Genomic DNA, 19,717 nt, shown 5'->3' with positions numbered 1-19,717 from the left:
CCTAATTACTTAGCTAGATATCTATCTACATACCTGGCTACCTAACTACCTAGCTACCTACCTACCTGGCTACACAACTACCTACCTACATATCTGGCTAAGGAGGTGGGTTTTCCAAAAGGCAGGGCCATAAAGATAAAAGGCAGAGAGAATAGTAGGCAGTTTTACTATAATTTCATATCTGTAAGTAATATTTTTGGTGTCCTTACCACAGTTATTTGGTTACTAGGCTAACAATTCTGTGGGCCTGAACTGAACCTCTACTTATCTTCAATTTAAAGGGCATCTGTGGCTAACCCAAATAAGAGAAAGAGCTTTTACTCTCATTGAATAGCTTAGTGTCCTGTTTCCACCCTTTTTTTTTTTTTTTTTTTACAGTTTCTTGATATGCTCTATCAGTCCCGAGATATGTAAGTTTATAGTTTGACAATATAAGGAATCATCAGATGGGCGTGAACTTAATCTTAATAATAGGAGTGACTGTCAGGTGATAGCGGGAATTATACAGTCTGAGGGAGTATATTAGTACCCCTCAACATTAATACCCCCTGACTGTATAGTCTTGCCCATGACCTGATATTCTCTCCTATTATTTAAATTAATTTCATGTCTATGTGACGATTCCCTAAACATGAGAGCATGTCAAGAAGAAAGGTCTATAACCAGGGCACTCTACACTATTAAAGGGTAATATGATAGTAACATTTTATTTTTTGGGGTAGGCCACAGGTCCCCTTTAAAGAAAACTATATGCAAGAAGGGATAGAGCTAATAATCAAGGCCAGCAGGTTGAAGAGAAGCTGCTGGGGACCCCTTTGATGATCTGTAGGCGTTTTCCTGTATGATTCCTCTGTACTACTGCAGTGTTTTAGAGCGATACGTACGTCATTGTAAGAAACAGGGTCCCTGTTTCTTGCTGTGCATGGATCGGCAGCATAAAGCTGAAGCTGACAGTTGAGATCAGTTTGAGATAGAAGTTTATTCCTTGTCAACTACTGTGCTGAACCGACTTTATTTCCTTGGATTTATTCAATGTGGCACACATGTTCCTAGCCATGTGGGGAGCAATTGTGCAAAAGACAGAGAGATATGGAATCAGTGTTGCAAGTAGGGTGAGCTACTACTTCTATTTTCTCTTGTGTCATGAAGGCACCAGATGGTGGCACATTAAGGGACTATGTTGGTCCACATTGTGGACCCATATTGTAGTCTGTGAGTGTGTGTACCACCAAATAGGTCTGTGCATGTTGTATAAGCTAATAAAACACGTATTCTGCATAGCCTTGTTACTATCATAAGTTGACCATACATAAAAAATTCACTTTCAATGTGCTGTACCAAAGAGTAGGAGGGTATTAAATGTCTTTGTGGTAAGAGGAAAAAAGGGCTGTATGTTCAAACTAAACGTTTGGTAAATATCAACTAATATGTCAGACTTAGCAAAGCTAACTGTACAGGGGGCATATATAAATTATCTTACTCTAATCATACAACGGTTAAGAGCTTTATTAACTTTATGATACAAAACCTCAAAAAGAGGTTTACAATTTCATATTTTCATCTTCCTGTAACCTATGTTCTAAATAGAGAGCAAATAAATAACGGGACACTTACATTTTTTCCATGTGTGTACATGACCCGGGTGGAACCAAGTTCTTTACTTAGTGTTCAATCACCTGTTCCCTATTAAACAAGGACTTAGATCTGAAGTTCATTAAAAATGAGTTAAAGGCTGTGGTGCTGTATGGGTTAACCAGTCTCATTTCGCATTCATTTACCCAGAAGGGAATGTCTGACCTTTTGAATACACCATCTGCACAAGGAGCATGTATGATGTAAATACCCACACTTCATCTTCTTACATTCTAGGTGTGAAAGAGAAAGAACAAATTGGATGGAACATTATATTCTGTGTGGGAGGGCCAGAAACCACCAGGATCTTAAAGGAAAGAATGCAGTTTATGAAACAGATAGGAACAATTGCTTAAAGGAAGAAACGATTGCTGGGTCTTCTGTCCATCCAGATGGTGAAAAGTACACCTGGAGAAGGATTGGAAGCATCTATTATTTGTAAGAGAAAGTATCCTATAATATTATATCATATAGCAGAACACAAGGATTCAAGTCATTTGCGAGAAAATCTCCTTTTTTGTAGGTCCATAGTTAAAAGCTATGAGAGGTCCTGTCCTGTTCGCTGCGATCTGATACAGTAGCTGGTGCCCGCCAATCTCTGGCTAACCGATGAGGACCATGGAGTTACTGCATGTTACTGTAATTCTTGCTAAGATACTTAATTTAAAAATAACTAATATTATATAACCAGAGGCATAGCTGCCAATTTATTCTGTTAAATTAGATTCCTATAAAGTACATGTGTTGCATGCCTACTGTTGCTATGCAAGCACGCAGATTGAATACGAACTCATGCAGCAATACAACATACGGTATTAATATGTGTACATATGGCAGCTATAACAAGAGGTTATATTTACTATTCTCCTTTATCTAAGATAATGGCCAGGATTTGCCCATGAGAACGTATTGTGAGAATTCTCTTTGCACAAGCAGTAGGCTTTGATTTTGAGCTCTCAGGGCAATGCACAGTGTTCTGTAGATACATTATTAATGTTCCTTCATCATCTGAGTTTACTTATCTTAATTCTCTTTAGACCTCTCCATGAAATCAGTTTGATTTGTCAAAACATAAAGGTCCCTAAAGCTTGCAGACGCCGTTATAATTTACAGTGCTTTGCAGTTCACTATCGCAGTGGAAGCTCAACACTCTGTTATTTTTTGAATGAAGGCTTTCAAGTTTTTCTAGCCATGGAAATACTAACCTCTGTATTCTTGCTGCCAAGTGCAATGCTTTGCAGGGCTGTGCTTCATCATCTATGGGATAGTATATAGTTTGGTAGCTACTACATGCACTCACCACTGCAGAGAACAAACAGCTCTCTTTCACACACCATGCACTCTAACATAGCTGCTCCATTCTCAAAGAAAGGGCAAAAGTGAGGTCAGAGGGATCTCCTTCTCTCCAAGGAGAGTGTCTCTTTTAAGGCTGCTTCCCTTGTTTAGCACCTTTAGTTTAAGTGACATCTTTTTAGCACTGCCAGCCACCAATCCATCAAAGAAAAAGTCTTCATTGAACACCGGGTTTCGGCTGTTCTTGATAATAGTGCTTCTCTGGCGGTGAACTTTACCAGGATTCAGATAGAGAACCACACAGCAGTTTACCCCCTTGAGATCACAAAGCTTGTCAAAGAGATGCTCCGCTGCTATTAACCGTACTCTGAGACGGGCATTAGATGGGTCGTACTCTGCTGATAGTCTCATGCTGCCTCCTTTACTTAGGACAACATTATGTTCCTTCTGTAGAAGATCTAAAGGTAGCACACCTTGCTGTCCAGAACCTATCCCGGCACCCTTGGCACCTCTTACTCTTCTTCTAGGCATGCTGGGACTAGTGTCAGCAGAACTGCACTCATCGGTGGATAGTGAACTGTTTCTAGCTACTGAGTGCTTGAGTTTGATGAGTTTTGATTGTGTGTCTGGTGTAAATATTTTCAGCAGAGAGACTGAGCGGGAAAGTAATGGTGAACTGAATGGTGAGGATTCTGCTGAGGAGCAGGTATCACTTTCACCACCACTAAAATATCGGTATGGATTCATCAAAGACATCCCAAAATCTGAAGTGTTTAGCTGGGATCCTCCTTCTGTACCACTTCGTCTTTGAGAACTAGGTGAACTCGACTGTGATGGACATGGGGAAAGAGACCCCTGGTCAGTGTGAAAGAGGGACTCTTTACGTCGGGTATGTGGACTTTCCATCAGGGTGACAAAGCCATATGATGTCTGGGCCTTTGGAACATATGGAAGAGACATAGCAGTTTGAGATTGTGGGTCTGCATTGGTACCCAAGTCTTCCTCTGAAGCCCACTCATCTGCACTTTCAATCTGAATGATGTGCCGATTTGCAGCTTTCACAAGGTTTCTGCTCTCTGAAGTGGCTTTAGTTGGTAGGCGAGGGCTGCGTTGTGGACGTCTTCCTGACAAGTTTTGCTCAGAAGCAGAAGTACCTATGTTAGGTTTGGATTGCACTGCTTCACCCGCTGCAGCACCTTCAGCTCCTTCTGCCGGTACACTAGTGAGTTTTGGTGGAATGAAAAAATCTGGAATCTTGTCTGGAGTCAGCACATTGCTGTATGATCCACCTTTTGACTGTTTATCACCAGATTCTCCTGCCTGTCGACCACTGCCATGATCCACTGTGCCTCGGATCCTCTCCAGCAGCCACATTGTGTTTCTTGAGTGGAGTGAAATCTAAATTATGTTGTCACAGACTGAACTGCCTGCAAAATAAAGAGAAGGAAGTTAAGTTTTACCTTACGAAGAATTATTTCTAAGAACATTAATGTATAGTCAAAGCATCCAACTCCGCTTAGTAACAGTGTCTGAAACGGGACAAGAAAGTAAGTTGGCAGGTGATTCTTGCTGGCTAAGAACTTTCATTGACTTTCACTGTATAGTTTAGGAATAGCCTTCAAAATTGGAAACAGAGAGCTTGTGTTCTTATTAATTTTTCATATTAAAAATTACTGTTTTTAATGTGAGTTCACCATATAAAGGAAATTGTTTCATTACATATGTAGAGAGGGAACTCAAAAATATGCAAGAAGTATACAGTAGCTAACATATGATCAGCATGCCAAGACATCTGTAATTTCACTGTTGTGTAAGGAGTTAAGAAGTGTACTGTTGTCACTTGGATTATTTATTGCCCTAGGTTACTTGGCACAAAAAGCTTTTCTGCTCAGTAAGTCATATGCTTCCTGGTTCTTTACACAGTCTGCTGAACTGGCACACTCCCACTCTCTTCATATACTGATCACTCAGAACATTAAAAGCACCCGTCTAATATAGTGTGGGCCCCTCTCGTGTCATAAAACAGTTCTGACCCATTGACTCCTCTGAAGGTGCCGTGCGGTATCTGCATGCCTTTAGAATGTCCCGTAAATGGTGCACAGGGTCTTTAAGAATCAGATATGTTTTCTTTTTATTACATCCCACAGATGCTTTGCTAAGAGGCCACGGCCCTTAAAGAATACTCTTGCCATGAAGAAGTGTAATTTGGTCTGCAACAACATTTAGGCAGATAGTATGAGTCAAAGGACCATTTATATAAACACCTGGACACACGGTCTCTCAGCAGAACATTGCCCAATGTAAACAGCCTTTTTTTCCACGGTGAATCCTGGAGCCATCTCTTCCCTAGGTACATAATACACTTGCACCTGGTCACAACATGATGTAAATGAAAATGTGAATAATCAAAAAAGATGGTTTACTCTCAGGAATATTACTAGTTTACTGGTTGTTCTTCAATGGACCACTTTTGGTAGGTACTAACCACTGTTTACTGGAGACATTTAGAGGACCTGTCATTTTAGCATCTTAGCCATTCAGAAAATAACCCACAGTTAGGCTATGTTCACACTACGGAATGTCCACTCAGGAAATCTCTGTGCAGACATTCCGGAGACTGCAGGTGCCAGCATAATATGCCGACGCTAGGACTGTACAGGAATGCACCGTCCCATAGAACAGGTTCATTCTTTCTGCAGAAACGGAAATCAGAATTTCTGTACCTTAAAAATTCTGCCGTGTGCACAAAGTAGCAGGATCCCATTGAATTTAACGGGATTCTGCTGCAGCGGAATTTCTGTGCAGAATTCCAAGCAGAATTCTGCACAGAAATTTCAACATGTAAATATAGCCATATAAGAACCCCCATGACACATTTTCTTAGGTCTTGTGGTTCTGAAATAAGTAAAAAGAGGTTGTTAAAGGGGTACTCCAGCCCTAAGGCATCTTATCCTCTATCCAAAGGATAGGGGATAAGATGTCTGATCGCGGGGGTCCCGCCACTGGGGACCCCCGCAATCTCACATGCAGCACCCACCTCTGGGAGCTGCACACAGCGCTCTAGTCTCGGAGTCTGCCGGGTCACGACTACGGGGCCGGAGTATCGTGACGTCACGATTCCGCTGCGATGTCTGACCCCCATGATCAGACATCTTATCCCCTATCCTTTGGATAGGGGATAAGAAAACTTAGGGCCAGAGTACCCCTTTAATTCTGCTCTGATAGAACTGTGAGTATTAAATTATGAAAGGATTGGGGATTTTGGCAAGAATTTACTCTCTATTTACACTCTGTTCCAAATTATTATGCAAATTATAATTTTCTCATTTACCTAAATAATTGATGTAAATAACAGTCAGCATAATTCTTATGTTATCAACTATCAAGAGTACAATTCAAATTTTATTGAACAAACCTCTTAATGAGAACAGTATTTTGTTTAAACATAAAAAACTTACAATGCACTGTTCCAAATTATTACGCACAGTAAGTTTCAAAACACTTCATAGGTTGTAAACAACTGAAAATTGTCTTTTGTTGTGTTTGCAGCATATGTACTGAAATCAAAAGCTATTTCAATCAAACTTTTAAGAACATTTTAACTTTTTAAACATTTTAACAGGTCACGTTACATTTTAACATAGGACCCCTTATTTGATAGCAGCTTCACGAGTCTTGCATCCATTGAACTTGTGAGTTTTTGGACAGTTTCTGCTTGAATTTGTTTGCAAGATGTCAGAATAGCCTCCCAGAGCTGCTGTTTGTATGTAAACTGCCTCCCACCCTCATAGATCTTTTGAGGATGCTCCAAAGGTTCTCAATAGGATTGAGGTCAGGGGAGGATGGAGGCCACACCATGACTTTCTCTCCTTTTATCCCCATAGCAGCCATTGATCCAGAGGTATTCTTTGCAGCATGAGATGGTGCATTGTCATGAATGAAGATGATTTTATTATGGAAAGCATAGTTCTTCCTTCTGTACCAGGGAAGAAAGTGGTCAGTCAGAAACTCCACATACTTTGCAGAGGTCATCTTAACACCTTCTGGGACCATAAAAGGGTCCGACCAGCTATTTTCCCATGATTCTAGCCCAAAACATAACTCCACCACTGCCTTGCTGATGTCGCAGCCTTGTTGAAACAGGGTGGCCATCTACCAACCATCTAGTGAACAGGACTGTTTGAAAAATAGTCTTCATGTATTTTTCTGCCCAATGCAGCCGTTTCTGCTTGTGGGCATTGGTTAGTGGTGGCCAGATAGAAGGTTTATGCAAAGTTACAAGACTCTGGTGGGCTCTACACCTTTATGTCCGTGGGACTCCAGAGGCACCAGGAGCTTCAAATATAGGTTTGCTGCTATGTGATGGAATTTTAGCAGCTGCTCTCTGCATGGATCTGGCAGAAATCCTTCTAAATGTGCCTTTATCTGAAGAAACCCGTCTGTGCTCTGAATCAGCCACAAATCTCTTAATAGTGTGATGATCACTCTTATCTTTTCGTGAAACATCTATGTTTTCATACCTTGTCCAAGGCATTGAATTATTTCACTCTTTTCGGCAGCAGAGAGATCCTTTTTCTTGCCCATATTGCTTGAAAATGGTGCTCTACATAATAATGTGGAACACCCACCTTTAGTAGTTTTTCCTTAAATTGGGCTCACCTGGCAATCTAATTATCTCAGGTGTCCTAGATTGTTTTCAGTGATCAAAAGAGCCCTGAGACACAATGTCATGCTTGAGTTAAACTGAAAACCAAAATATCTAATCTTTGTGACACTTAAATAGAATTTGCATAATAATTTGGAACAGGGTGTACATAAAATTATGACTATTTTTTTTTTTTTGTTTATAAAATGCTGTGGCTTTATAAGAGTACATGCCAAAACTGTCCCTCGGATTCACTCTGAGCATGACAAGCATGTAAAACAATGCTCTGTCTTAGTCTAGGCGCACAGGACTGTTGAAGACCTTAGATTAAGTAAGAAGTGACCACTCTTTGTAATAAACCGTCCTCACATTATGAATTTGCAGTGTCCTCACAACAGCACAACAGTGCCATCTTTGCAGGTTTGTTTGTTAATTCAAGAGTCTTCTACACTATTCTCTAAGAATACAGTACCCCCAAACTTCCGAAATAGTGAAAGCTGCAAAGCAAGCCACAGTGCCCCTATAACAGAGTTACCTATATTGCCCCAATAAAGCTGTCTTTATCTGGCATTCTGTAAAGATTCTATACCTAGTGCTGGGTGTTGCAGATGTATCAGCATCATTCAGACATTGTAGGAGAATTATCTATTTACTTAAAGGGGTACTCCAGTGGAAAAAAATTTATTTTATTTTTTTAATTAACTGGTGCGAGAAAGTTAAACAGATTTATAAATTACTTCTATTTAAAAATCTTAAAGGGGTATTCCGGGAATTTTTTTTATTTGACTATGCTACTGGGGCTGTAAAGTTAGTGTAGTTCATAATATAGTGTCTATACCTATGTGTGACGGTTTTCTCACAATTCTTATGTGATTTTCACCCCAATATTTATTTTTAACAGCATACAAATGTCTCGGAATTTTTCCCAGCTTGCAATGCGGTCGAGACCTGACTCACTAGTCAGCTGATGACAGGGAGCCTGTCTGCTTCAATGGGTGGAGGGATCAATCTGCAACTAATGCAACAGCTGTAAGCATCCTGATTGAAGACCACAGGTCTGCAGCTCATTTAGTTTCAATGGGTGGGGTAGCTGATGTGTGGGAAGGAGGAAAATGGTATCATGGGATTTGTAGGCAAACAAGAAAACAGGAAATACAAGTTCACAGAAAGTTAGCCACAATGTTATGGTAATCTCACAGCATAGCCATTTAGTCCAATACAAGTGCAGATCCTTCCTAAGCATGTCCATTACTGTCTGCCAGGTATGTACTAAAATCACCTTATGGTGGATGACCCCTTTAATCCTTCAAGTACTAATCAGCTGCTGTATGCTCCACAGGAAGTTCTATTCTTTTTGAATTTCTATTCTGTCTGACCACAGTGCTCACTGCTGTCCATGTCGGGAATTGTCCAGAGCAGGAGTAGTTTGCTATGGGGATTTGTTCCTGCTCTGGACAGTTCCTAACATGGAAAGAGGTGTCAGCAGAGAGCACAGTGGTCAGAAAGAAAGTTCAAAAAGAAAAGAACTTCCTGTGTATTATACAGCAGCTGATAAATACTGGAAGGATTAAGATTTTTAAATAGAAGCAATTTACAAATCTGTTTAACTTTTTGGTACCAGTTGATTTTAAAAGAATTGTTTTCCACCAGAGTACCCCTTTAAGATATACAGACACCATCATGTATATGACGTCAAGGATCCAATAAAAATTACATCCTAGACTGGGAGAGCAGTACATTACACAAGAAGAACCCCTATTCACATCAATAAACATTAACAGCTAACACTGCACCATCCACTGTCAGTCAGTTCAACCTACCTTCTCCACAGGGCCGGACTGAGGATAAAAACAAGCCCCGGAAATCCCTGCATACCAGCCCCACAGCGCTGTGCGATTGTGCCAGCCAACGTACACACACGCATACCTATATTATGTGCATATTAAACAAATATATCACAGTTCAAAAATTCTAAAAGTAAAATTGGGCAACACTCCATTATAGTGAAAAATGCAGCAATGTTTGAAAAAGGTTCTATGTGAAAATCCAGTATACTGAGACCAATAATACCAGTATATAAGGAGGAATAGTATCATCATACATATTACCATCATACTGTTACTGACCACTTCCTGTATACTAAGACCAATATTACAAACAATACCAGTATACAAGGAGAAATATTATCACCATACATATAACCAATAATACCAATATACAAGGAGGAATATTATTCTCATACATATCATCAACATACTGTTACTGACCAAATCCTGTGTACTGAGATCGATATTTTCAATAATATACAAGGGAGAAATAATACCACCACACTGCTAATGAAAACAATCCGCTATGCAAAGACCAAGGTTTACCCCATACAGTGATCATATACAAGTAGGCACCAACACTACATCAGATGTGCAGACTATATGAGTGCTTACAGTTACATCCAGTGAATCACATCTGACATCTTCTTTGATCAGAGTCGTTTACTTTTACTTTTCTTTCTCCCGGCCAAGACTGGTCACCGCAGAATCTGCCAGACAAACATTTTTGGCTCCTTGCTTCAGCAATGTCTTCACTACTATACAAACTTCTATCAATATTGCCTTACATAGTAATAGTGCCCCCATACAGCAGTTAGGCCCCTCTATGCTTCCACACAGTAGTTAGACCCCTTCAGTGCCCCCATATACTGGTTAAGCCTCCTCTGTGCCACCATACAGTAGTTAATTCCCCTCTGTGCCCCCATACATTAGTAAGGCCTCCTCTGTGCCCCCATATCATAGTTGTGCCCCCTTTGTGCCCCCATATAGCAGTTATAGCAGGTAGATATCCCCCCCCCTTTACATTTGGTAAGTAGACTTCTCCCCGCCCCCCTCTCTCCCTCCATAATTGCTAGGTGATAGATTTCTCTCCCCCTCCCACCTCATGTTCGGTAGGTAGGTAAGCAGGCTGCTCCTCCTCCTCTCCCTACATATTAACTAGGTAGATCCCCTTTATATTAGGTAGGCAAGCAAAGTTCCCCTTCCCTCCCTCTATCTTAGCTAGGTAAATTTTTACCACTCTTTAAATAAGGTAGGTAGGCTTCTCTCCCGCACTCCCATTCCACATTAGCTAGGTATAGGTATATCTCCCCTTTATATATTACATATTTCCTCTTCATATTAGGTAGGTGGACAGGCTCCCGCCTTTCTGCACTCCATATTAGGTAGGTTGTCCCCCCTGCGTCATCTTGTAGGTGGCGTGATGACATCATATCATCGCACCACCCTTGCAATGACGTGGACATCCTGCCCTGCCTCGCTGGAGTCAGTGAGTGGAGTGAGTGGCAGGGCTGGGAGCTTATAGCTCTCAGCTCTGCTACTCTGTGGCTGCTGCATACAAGGTCCTGATACTAATGTCAGGACCTTGTATGCTAGTGTGAGGCGGTGGCCGGCCCACACTACTTTCTGGATTGTACAGCCAAGCATGGGAACTTTCCCAGTATCCCGATAGTCAGGCCCTACTTCCCCAGCATTTAATACATCTGCAGCTGTTGCTGATACCAGCCAATGTGTTGGAAGGATAAAAAAAAAGTGTCATGTCCAATATTGACCCTTTTCTCTTAGTTATATCATTATTATAGCTTCATTACTTGCCCCTAAAAAAGTATTAGAAACATGTTACTGTATACAGCATCTATTTATGTACTACATACTTTGAACTGTAAAGCTGCTTCATGTGAACAAGACACTTACAAAAATGTGCAGAAAACATAGAATGCTACATTGATCACTTCTCTAAAACAAGTTAGATCGGAAGGCCGGAGGAGACAGACTAGACATTGGAGATGCCTGTCAGATAAACTATAGGGAATCAATTGCCATCCTCGAGGTAAATATTCAGGCAAGGGAGTAAAAGTACACTTAGCTCTTTCAGTTTATATAAATGTTAAAGCAAATGATAAAGTTGAAGAAAAGTATCAGGGCTGTGCTGTGGTTAACATATCTGCAAACCGATAAATGGCTATTCCTGCATAAGTGTGTAATAGCTGGATAAACTGTAGCTTCAGAGGAGTGCTTTACCATTCACAGTATGGTGAGGCTATGAGCACATGTTCTATATCTTTATGCTGTAAGCTTATCCAGCACTAGATAGAAACACGGTGTGTGAGATTATCATTTCAGGACACTGTTCCATTCATTTCCATTTTAGATACTTTATCACAAAGTAACATATGGTGATTTATGAGAAAACAGTGTATGAGCCTCTAACTGGTAGGAAAAGCAGCTTCAATTTTAGATCTAGTACTTTCTTGGAACCAGAGGATTACCTATTATATCACTGCAGGATGAACAGCATTTTTGGAAGCTCTCAGCCAATCAGCAAAGCCAAAAGGAGTCACATAACTTCCAATGTTTTCTCTCCTAAGGATCAATATGGAGAGTTGGGTGCGAGGCTTCCTTTTTTTATTGGAACTTTACAGTCCTCCTTAGAATGTATCCACACATACAGTATCCTGCGAATATTTGATGCAAAGTTCAATGTACACATAGATAATTGAACACAGCTTCAAATCTGCAGCTTTTAATCCTGAGCATCAGATATGTACAGGATACTGTGCATGTGAATACACCCTTAAAGGTAGTGGCCCTCATTTACTATTGCAAACCCCACAAGTTTTGTTGGGTTGTGCGCCAGATTCTGTCGCATTGCGCCAGAAATTCTGTCTGTGCCAGAAAAAACCCCGACTAACTCTCCATTTTGCTAAGAAAACCCAAAAAAGGGGCGTGACCGGCGAGAAAAGGGGGCATGGTCTCCCAAAAAGGGGCATGACCCTGACATTTTCACAAAAAAAACTACATATTTACTAAGGTTTCCACAAAAAATGTGGTGGATTTGAGCTGAGGAAAACCAGACATATCAGAGCATGTGTACAAACAGCTAAATATAGGGAAAGTGGAACATATAGGGAAACCTTAGTAAATACCGTGGAAAATAAATTGTAGGGAATTAAAACCCACAAAGAAACCTACACTCCACTCTTAGTAAATAAGGGCCAATGTGTCATCAGAAAATGACCAATTGTTTAAATCAAGGATTTTTAAGTTTAACATATTTTATATGTATTTCTGGTGATGGTTTTTTATTTTTCCAATATTCAATTTTGTTATCTATATTAAAATAATCCTGAAATCTCGCAGTCTTCTTTGTGATTACTATGTCAAAAACCAAGCTGAGACTTCCTCTTCTATCTGTGAGGATATGGAGGAAGCTGCTGGAAAGTATTCTGCACAGGATTAGAGTAAAAGGTAACCCCTACAATCAGGAAAAAGAAACAGATTAGGAGAAAAAAGAACATGTCATCTGGCTCACCTAACATTACAGCTGTTACCGGAATGTGAGAACAGGAAATAGAAAAATTAGGATTATTGTCACACTGGGCAGGAATAAGTAAGGTTCTGAATTGACACACACTCTCTGTCCCTACCTTCTGGGGAACCCACCTCCTTAATAGGGTTGCCCCCACCACAGTGCCAGTCCCTACGCTACTAAGGTATAGTGAAGTTAAAGTAACAAACACAGTATGGAAGTCAGGAAAAAGGTCTGAGCACAAAAGAGTTCACAAAATACTGAACAGCAATATGAGCACTAACAGGGAATGCAAAATCAAATGTATAATCAGAGTTTAACAAGCCAAGACAGTAACAGAGAGAGCTGTGCAGTACAAAATCATAAAGCAAAAATAAAAGACCAAGAAAATACATAAGATACACAGAAATAAAAAACCAAAGCCAGGGACATAGAGTCAAGAATATAAAGATTGAGCACAGTATGAATAAACCAGCTTAGGAGGGTGTGGGTGCTACAGCCAGACACAATTAGCCAGTCATACATGCCTCCTGATTGGCCTGGGCATCAAAACAGCAAAGCCGCAGCTGAGGGAGAGCAAAAGCTGCTGTCAGAGCTAGCAAGAAACACACTCATTACAATCATTATGTAGGCTGATTACACACACAGTCAGAAAGGTGCAGTCGACACTGCCAAGAATAGGTGTACACCTGTGAGAGCACTAGATTACATCCGGGTCACACCAGCATTACTGCAGGATATATCAGTGGTGCTCTGTGAATAATAGATTGCATCTCCAAAGTTCATCCACCACGTAAAGATAGAAAAGATCACGGCACTCACGTATCTCTGGTACAAAACTTCTTTTTTCCAACTTGATTAATATCAGCATTAGAAGGGTGCAGAATGACGTACATTTCACAGAAGTTACAGGGACCTTTTGTTCCATCATCCTGCAGCTTCCTGATGCTGATTTTAGTCAAGATGGAATAAAGAAATTTTGTACCAGAGATACGTGAGTGTCTTGATCTTAGCTATCATTACGTGGTGGATTATGCAGGCTGACCATATGTCCAATTTTGAATGGGACAATACTGTTCTTTTGGGAGGCTTTTAAACCGTCCCTTCTCTTTTTTTTTTTTTTATAAAATTGACAGTTTTTGTATTTTTATATAGTGCTGCAGCAGCCACTAGTCACTGTTCTTAAGTTCTTAAAGTGGTCATGTCCTGTGCTGCCTGTGCTGGTGCTCTAGTCACGAGTCAGTGAGAAGTGGCTTCCTGTACTTCTAAGAAGTGAGGTCCTGACCTTGCATCCCAAGGAGCACCAGGAGGACATCAGGGGACGTCTGGAGAGCACAAGTCGGGACTTCAGTGTGCCACTGCTCCTCCGGTCCAGGGACCTACTGCAATGGTCAAGCCACACCAGCCCAGAGGAGCAGTGGAGCACCAAAGCAGAGGGGCTGCTGTGGTCGGTATGTCTGTGGGGAGATGTAAGATGTAATTTCCGGGGGGGGGATACCATAACATTACAACACTCAAATTAAGGACATGACTCCAGAAATTACTAGAGCACTTCTTTAAAGGGGGACTCCACTGGAAACCATTTTTTTTTATCAACTGGTGTCATAAAGTTAAACAGATTTGTAAATTACTTATATTTAAAAGTCTTAATCCTTCCAGTACTTATCAGCTGCTGTATGTTCCAGTGGAAGTTCTTTTCCTTTTGAATTTCCTTTCTGTCTGACTACAGTGCTCTCTGCAGACACCTTTGTAAATTTTAGGAACTGTCCAGAGTAGGAGCAAGTCCTCATAGCAAACCTATCCTGCATCGGACAATTCATACAATGGACAAAGGTGTCAGAAGAGAGCACTGTGGTCAGACAGAAAGGAAATTCAAAAAGAAAAGAACTTCCTGTCTGTAGTTAACAGCAACCGATTAGTACTGGAAGAATTAAGATTTTTAAATAGAAGTAATTTACAAATCTGTTTAACCTTCTGGCACCAGTTGATTTAAAAAAAATGTTTTCCAGGGGACCTTTTAACAGTAGAAAAAGGCCTCCTTAGCTGCTTTATAACCTAATGTGTGTCACGATGCCGGCTGGCAGGAGGTGGATCCTCTGTGCCAGAGAGGGATTGGCGTGGACCGTGCTAGTGGACCGGTTCTAAGTCACTACTGGTTTTCACCAGAGCCCGCCGCAAAGCGGGATGGTCTTGCTGCGGCGGTAGTGACCAGGTCGTATCCACTAGCAACGGCTCAACCTCTCTGGCTGCTGAAGATAGGCGCGGTACAAGGGAGTAGACAGAAGCAAGGTCGGACGTAGCAGAAGGTCGGGGCAGGCAGCAAGGTTCGTAGTCAGGGTGGATAGCAGAAGTTCTGGTACACAGGCTTTGGACACACAAAACGCTTTCACTAGGCACAAGGGCAACAAGATCCGGCAAGGGAGTGCATGGGAGGAGGTCAGATATAGTCAGGGACCAGGTGGAAGCCAATTAAGCTAATTGGGCCAGGCACCAATCATTGGTGCACTGGCCCTTTAAGTCTCAGGGAGCTGGCGCGCGCGCGCGCGCCCTAGAGAGCGGAGCCGCGCGCGCCAGCACATGACAGCAGGGGACGGGAACGGGTAAGTGACCTGGGATGCGATTCGCGAGCGGGCGCGTCCCGCTGTGCGAATCGCATCCCCGACGGCCATGACAGTGCAGCGCTCCCGGTCAGCGGGACCGACCGGGGCGCTGCGGAGAGAGAGACGCCGTACGCGCTCCGGGGATGAGCGGGGACCCGGAGCGCTAGGCGTAACAGAACCCCCCCCCTTAGGTCTCCCCTTCTCTTTGTCCGGTAACTGCCCCCCCTGGGATGAGGACACCGGGAAAGGATGGAGGGATTCCTCAACGGCAGGCAGTACAGCAGGAGTGGGAATGGGGAGGGAGGGCAGAGGGCGAGGCCTGGCACGGGGCAGTGTGACACCAGGACGAGGGCCATGAGGAGGCACCGAGGCTTGCCTGAGTGGACTGGGAGGGGGGGAGAGGCACTTCTTAAGGCGGGCAGAGTCCATAACGACCTTAGGGAGACCGGATACAGGAGGAACCACAGGGTCACGGCAGGGAGTACTGGGAACCGGTTTAAGGCAGTCCTTGAAGCAAGAGGTACCCCAGCTCTTGATCTCCCCTGTGGACCAATCCAGGGTTGGGGAATGGTGTTGAAGCCAGGGTAGTCCAAGGAGAATTTCAGAAGTGCAATTGGAGAGGACCAAAAACTCAATTTTCTCATGATGAGGTCCGATGCACATTAGGAGGGGCTTCGTGCGGAAACGCACGGTGCAATCCAACCTGGCTCCGTTGACCGCGGAAATGTGGAGTGGCTTGACAAGACGGGTCACCGGGATGCGGAATTTATTCACCAAGGACTCCCGAATAAAATTCCCAGAGGCACCAGAGTCCAGGCAGGCCACGGCTGAGAGGGAAGAGCTGGCTGAAGGCGAAATCCGTACAGGCACCGTGAGACGTGGAGAAGCCGACTTAGCATCAAGAGACGCCACACCCACGAGAGCTGGGTGCGAGCGTGCGTTTCCCAGACGTGGAGGACGGATGGGGCAATCCACCAAAAAATGTTCGGTACTGGCACAGTACAGACAAAGATTCTCTTCCTTACGGCGATTCCTCTCTTCCAGGGTCAGGCGAGACCGGTCCACTTGCATGGCCTCCTCGGCGGGAGGCCTAGGCGCAGATTGCAATGGAGACTGTGGGAGAGGTGTCCAGAGATCTAAGTCTTTTTCCTGGCGGAGCTCTTGATGCCTCTCAGAAAAACGCATGTCAATGCGAGTGGCTAGATGAATGAGTTCATGCAGGTTAGCAGGAGTATCTCGTGCGGCCAGAACATCTTTAATGTTGCTGGATAGGCCTTTTTTAAAGGTCGCGCAGAGGGCCTCATTATTCCAGGAAAGTTCAGAAGCAAGAGTACGGAATTGTATGGCGTACTCGCCAACGGAAGAATTACCCTGGACCAGGTTCAGCAGGGCAGACTCAGCAGAAGAGGCTCGGGCAGGTTCCTCAAAGACACTTCGAATTTCCGAGAAGAAGGAGTGTACAGAGGCAGTGACGGGGTCATCACGGTCCCAGAGCGGTGTGGCCCATGACAGGGCTTTTCCAGACAGAAGGCTGACTACGAAAGCCACCTTAGACCTTTCAGTAGGAAACTGATCCGACATCATCTCCAAGTGCAGGGAACATTGCGAAAGAAAGCCACGGCAAAACTTAGAGTCCCCATTAAATTTGTCCGGCAAGGACAGGCGGAGGCTAGGAGTGGCCACTCGCTGCGGAAGAGGTGCAGGAGCTGGCGGAGGAGATGGTTGCTGCTGCTGTAGCTGAGACTGAATCTGCTGTAGCTGCGACTGGAGTTGCTGAGTCATGGTGGTCAAGTACGACAGCTGGTGGTCTTGTTGGGCAATCTGTCGGGCTTGCTGGGCGACCAGTGTGGGAAGGTCGGCGACAACTGGCAGAGGAACTTCAGCGGAATCCATGGCCGGATCTACTGTCACGATGCCGGCTGGCAGGAGGTGGATCCTCTGTGCCAGAGAGGGATTGGCGTGGACCGTGCTAGTGGACCGGTTCTAAGTCACTACTGGTTTTCACCAGAGCCCGCCGCAAAGCGGGATGGTCTTGCTGCGGCGGTAGTGACCAGGTCGTATCCACTAGCAACGGCTCAACCTCTCTGGCTGCTGAAGATAGGCGCGGTACAAGGGAGTAGACAGAAGCAAGGTCGGACGTAGCAGAAGGTCGGGGCAGGCAGCAAGGTTCGTAGTCAGGGCGGATAGCAGAAGTTCTGGTACACAGGCTTTGGACACACAAAACGCTTTCACTAGGCACAAGGGCAACAAGATCCGGCAAGGGAGTGCATGGGAGGAGGTCAGATATAGTCAGGGACCAGGTGGAAGCCAATTAAGCTAATTGGGCCAGGCACCAATCATTGGTGCACTGGCCCTTTAAGTCTCAGGGAGCTGGCGCGCGCGCGCGCCCTAGAGAGCGGAGCCGCGCGCGCCAGCACATGACAGCAGGGGACGGGAACGGGTAAGTGACCTGGGATGCGATTCGCGAGCGGGCGCGTCCCGCTGTGCGAATCGCATCCCCGACGGCCATGACAGTGCAGCGCTCCCGGTCAGCGGGACCGACCGGGGCGCTGCGGAGAGAGAGACGCCGTACGCGCTCCGGGGATGAGCGGGGACCCGGAGCGCTAGGCGTAACAATGTGTCTGCTACTCTAGTAGTAACCCCAATGCCTCTTTACTTTTTACAGGAAGAAACAGAATATTTTACCATACAATACAAAAATAAAATAAAAAATAGCAAAAGGATGTAACAAAATTATGATTTTATATTTCATTATTGAAAATCTTATAACAGACTGAGCTAAGCATCTCGGTTATTAGAATATAGTCTTGAGAACATAATATCCTTTACACATAACATGAGTTTAAAGGATTTGATGCCCAATCCCACAGTAACCTCAAAGAAAAGCTCTTCAAACACAGCAGAAAAATGACTCTCATAACATTTTATTGTTATCTATTTATAAACCACTGACATTTTCCCATTTTACCAATGGTCTCTAGATTCACTCAATTCTTACTTCACTAATAAAAGACACACACAAGGGTTGTGGCTTGCTGCCGCTGATGATGGCCACCTAGTGTGTGAGCTCCCGCGCTGAGCAGCCGAAAATCAGCTATAATCCTACTGTGCCCGCTTCCTGCTGATGTAGAGGAGTGCCCGCCGCTGCCACAAACGGCCGTCCACCCACCTAGACCCTTCAAATCCTCCCGGGAGCATCACCCGTTTCCTCTGCCGGACCCCCCACCTCTGCTCCGACCTCCCCATCTTCCTTGCTGGGCCCAGAGCAAGGCCTCCACTCCAGATCAGTGGGGATAGGGCTGCCAGGAGCTTCCTGCTTGCCTGCTATGTCAGGGGAGCCCTCAGGAGACTGGCGAGACACCCAACATCTGCTGCACACTGCCTCTCCTGCTCCGGACTGTTCACCTTGCGGCCACGCTGCCCTGTGGCCTCCATCTTGCCGGCTTCCTCCCTTTTCTGCCGAGAGGAGACGCCAGCTGCTGCCGAGACGTCGGCCTCTCCTGCCTCTGCTCTGGTACCACCAGTAAGTGGATCTCCTGCCCTGCCTGCCACCCCGCTCACTTCTCCAGTGGCATTCCCTCCTCTGTCTCCTCAGAGCCCGCCGGCTTCTCCCTTCCCTGGGGGCGGGCGACCATCTTGGGCTGCATTAGTGAAGGGCCTCCATCCCCACTCAGCTACACTCCTCCACCCTGCTCCACTGCAGCTTGTAGCCCTTCACCTGGCTTGCCCCTGCTGTCCCTAGAGTTGGTGGGGGACTGGACTGAGCCGCCTGCTTCACCCTCTGGCCTCCTGGGTGATATTTTGCTAGAGGGATATACTTTAAGTGAGCCCCTGGCCCCAAACCACAGAGGGCCATGTCGGCAGCCAGACAGTCAGCGGGCTTCTCCTCAGGGTTCTACCTCGGACCCGCGGCCCCAGTGGCCCTCCAGTCAGTCCCTGCAACCTCTCCTCTGGATGCTGGTCTAAACACTGATCTGAACTGCTCCGGATTGCCTGCCTCCTTCCCTATATCACCTAATCTCAGCCAGCTTTTGTCTCAAATTACGACTTCAGGGCCCTTATCTCGGAGGTTAAGGATACCTGCCAGGCTGAAATTTCTACGCTTCATCAGGACTTGCAGCAGGTTTCTGACCGGGTGGAGGGCCTGGAGGAAGCCCATGATTCAACACGGTCCTATGTTGCTCAACTTCAA

General features: G+C 44.4%; 1 protein-coding gene across 1 annotated transcript in view; it reads right to left on the bottom strand.

Annotated features, from left to right (window-relative positions):
- Positions 1-378: 378 nt before the first annotated feature.
- Positions 379-19,717, bottom strand: part of C2CD4C (C2 calcium dependent domain containing 4C) — a 47,361-nt gene continuing 28,022 nt past the window's right edge. Inside the window, exon 2 of the mRNA XM_056518037.1 lies at positions 379-4,352. Within this exon, the coding sequence (XP_056374012.1) occupies positions 2,995-4,299 (1,305 nt within the window). The 5' untranslated portion in view covers positions 4,300-4,352 and the 3' untranslated portion in view covers positions 379-2,994. The remainder of the gene's footprint in view (positions 4,353-19,717) is intronic.

This window comes from Hyla sarda, chromosome 1 (genome assembly GCF_029499605.1).
Source record: "Hyla sarda isolate aHylSar1 chromosome 1, aHylSar1.hap1, whole genome shotgun sequence".
Lineage (NCBI taxonomy): Eukaryota > Metazoa > Chordata > Amphibia > Anura > Hylidae > Hyla > Hyla sarda.
This window is presented reverse-complemented; position numbering and strand designations above follow the sequence as displayed.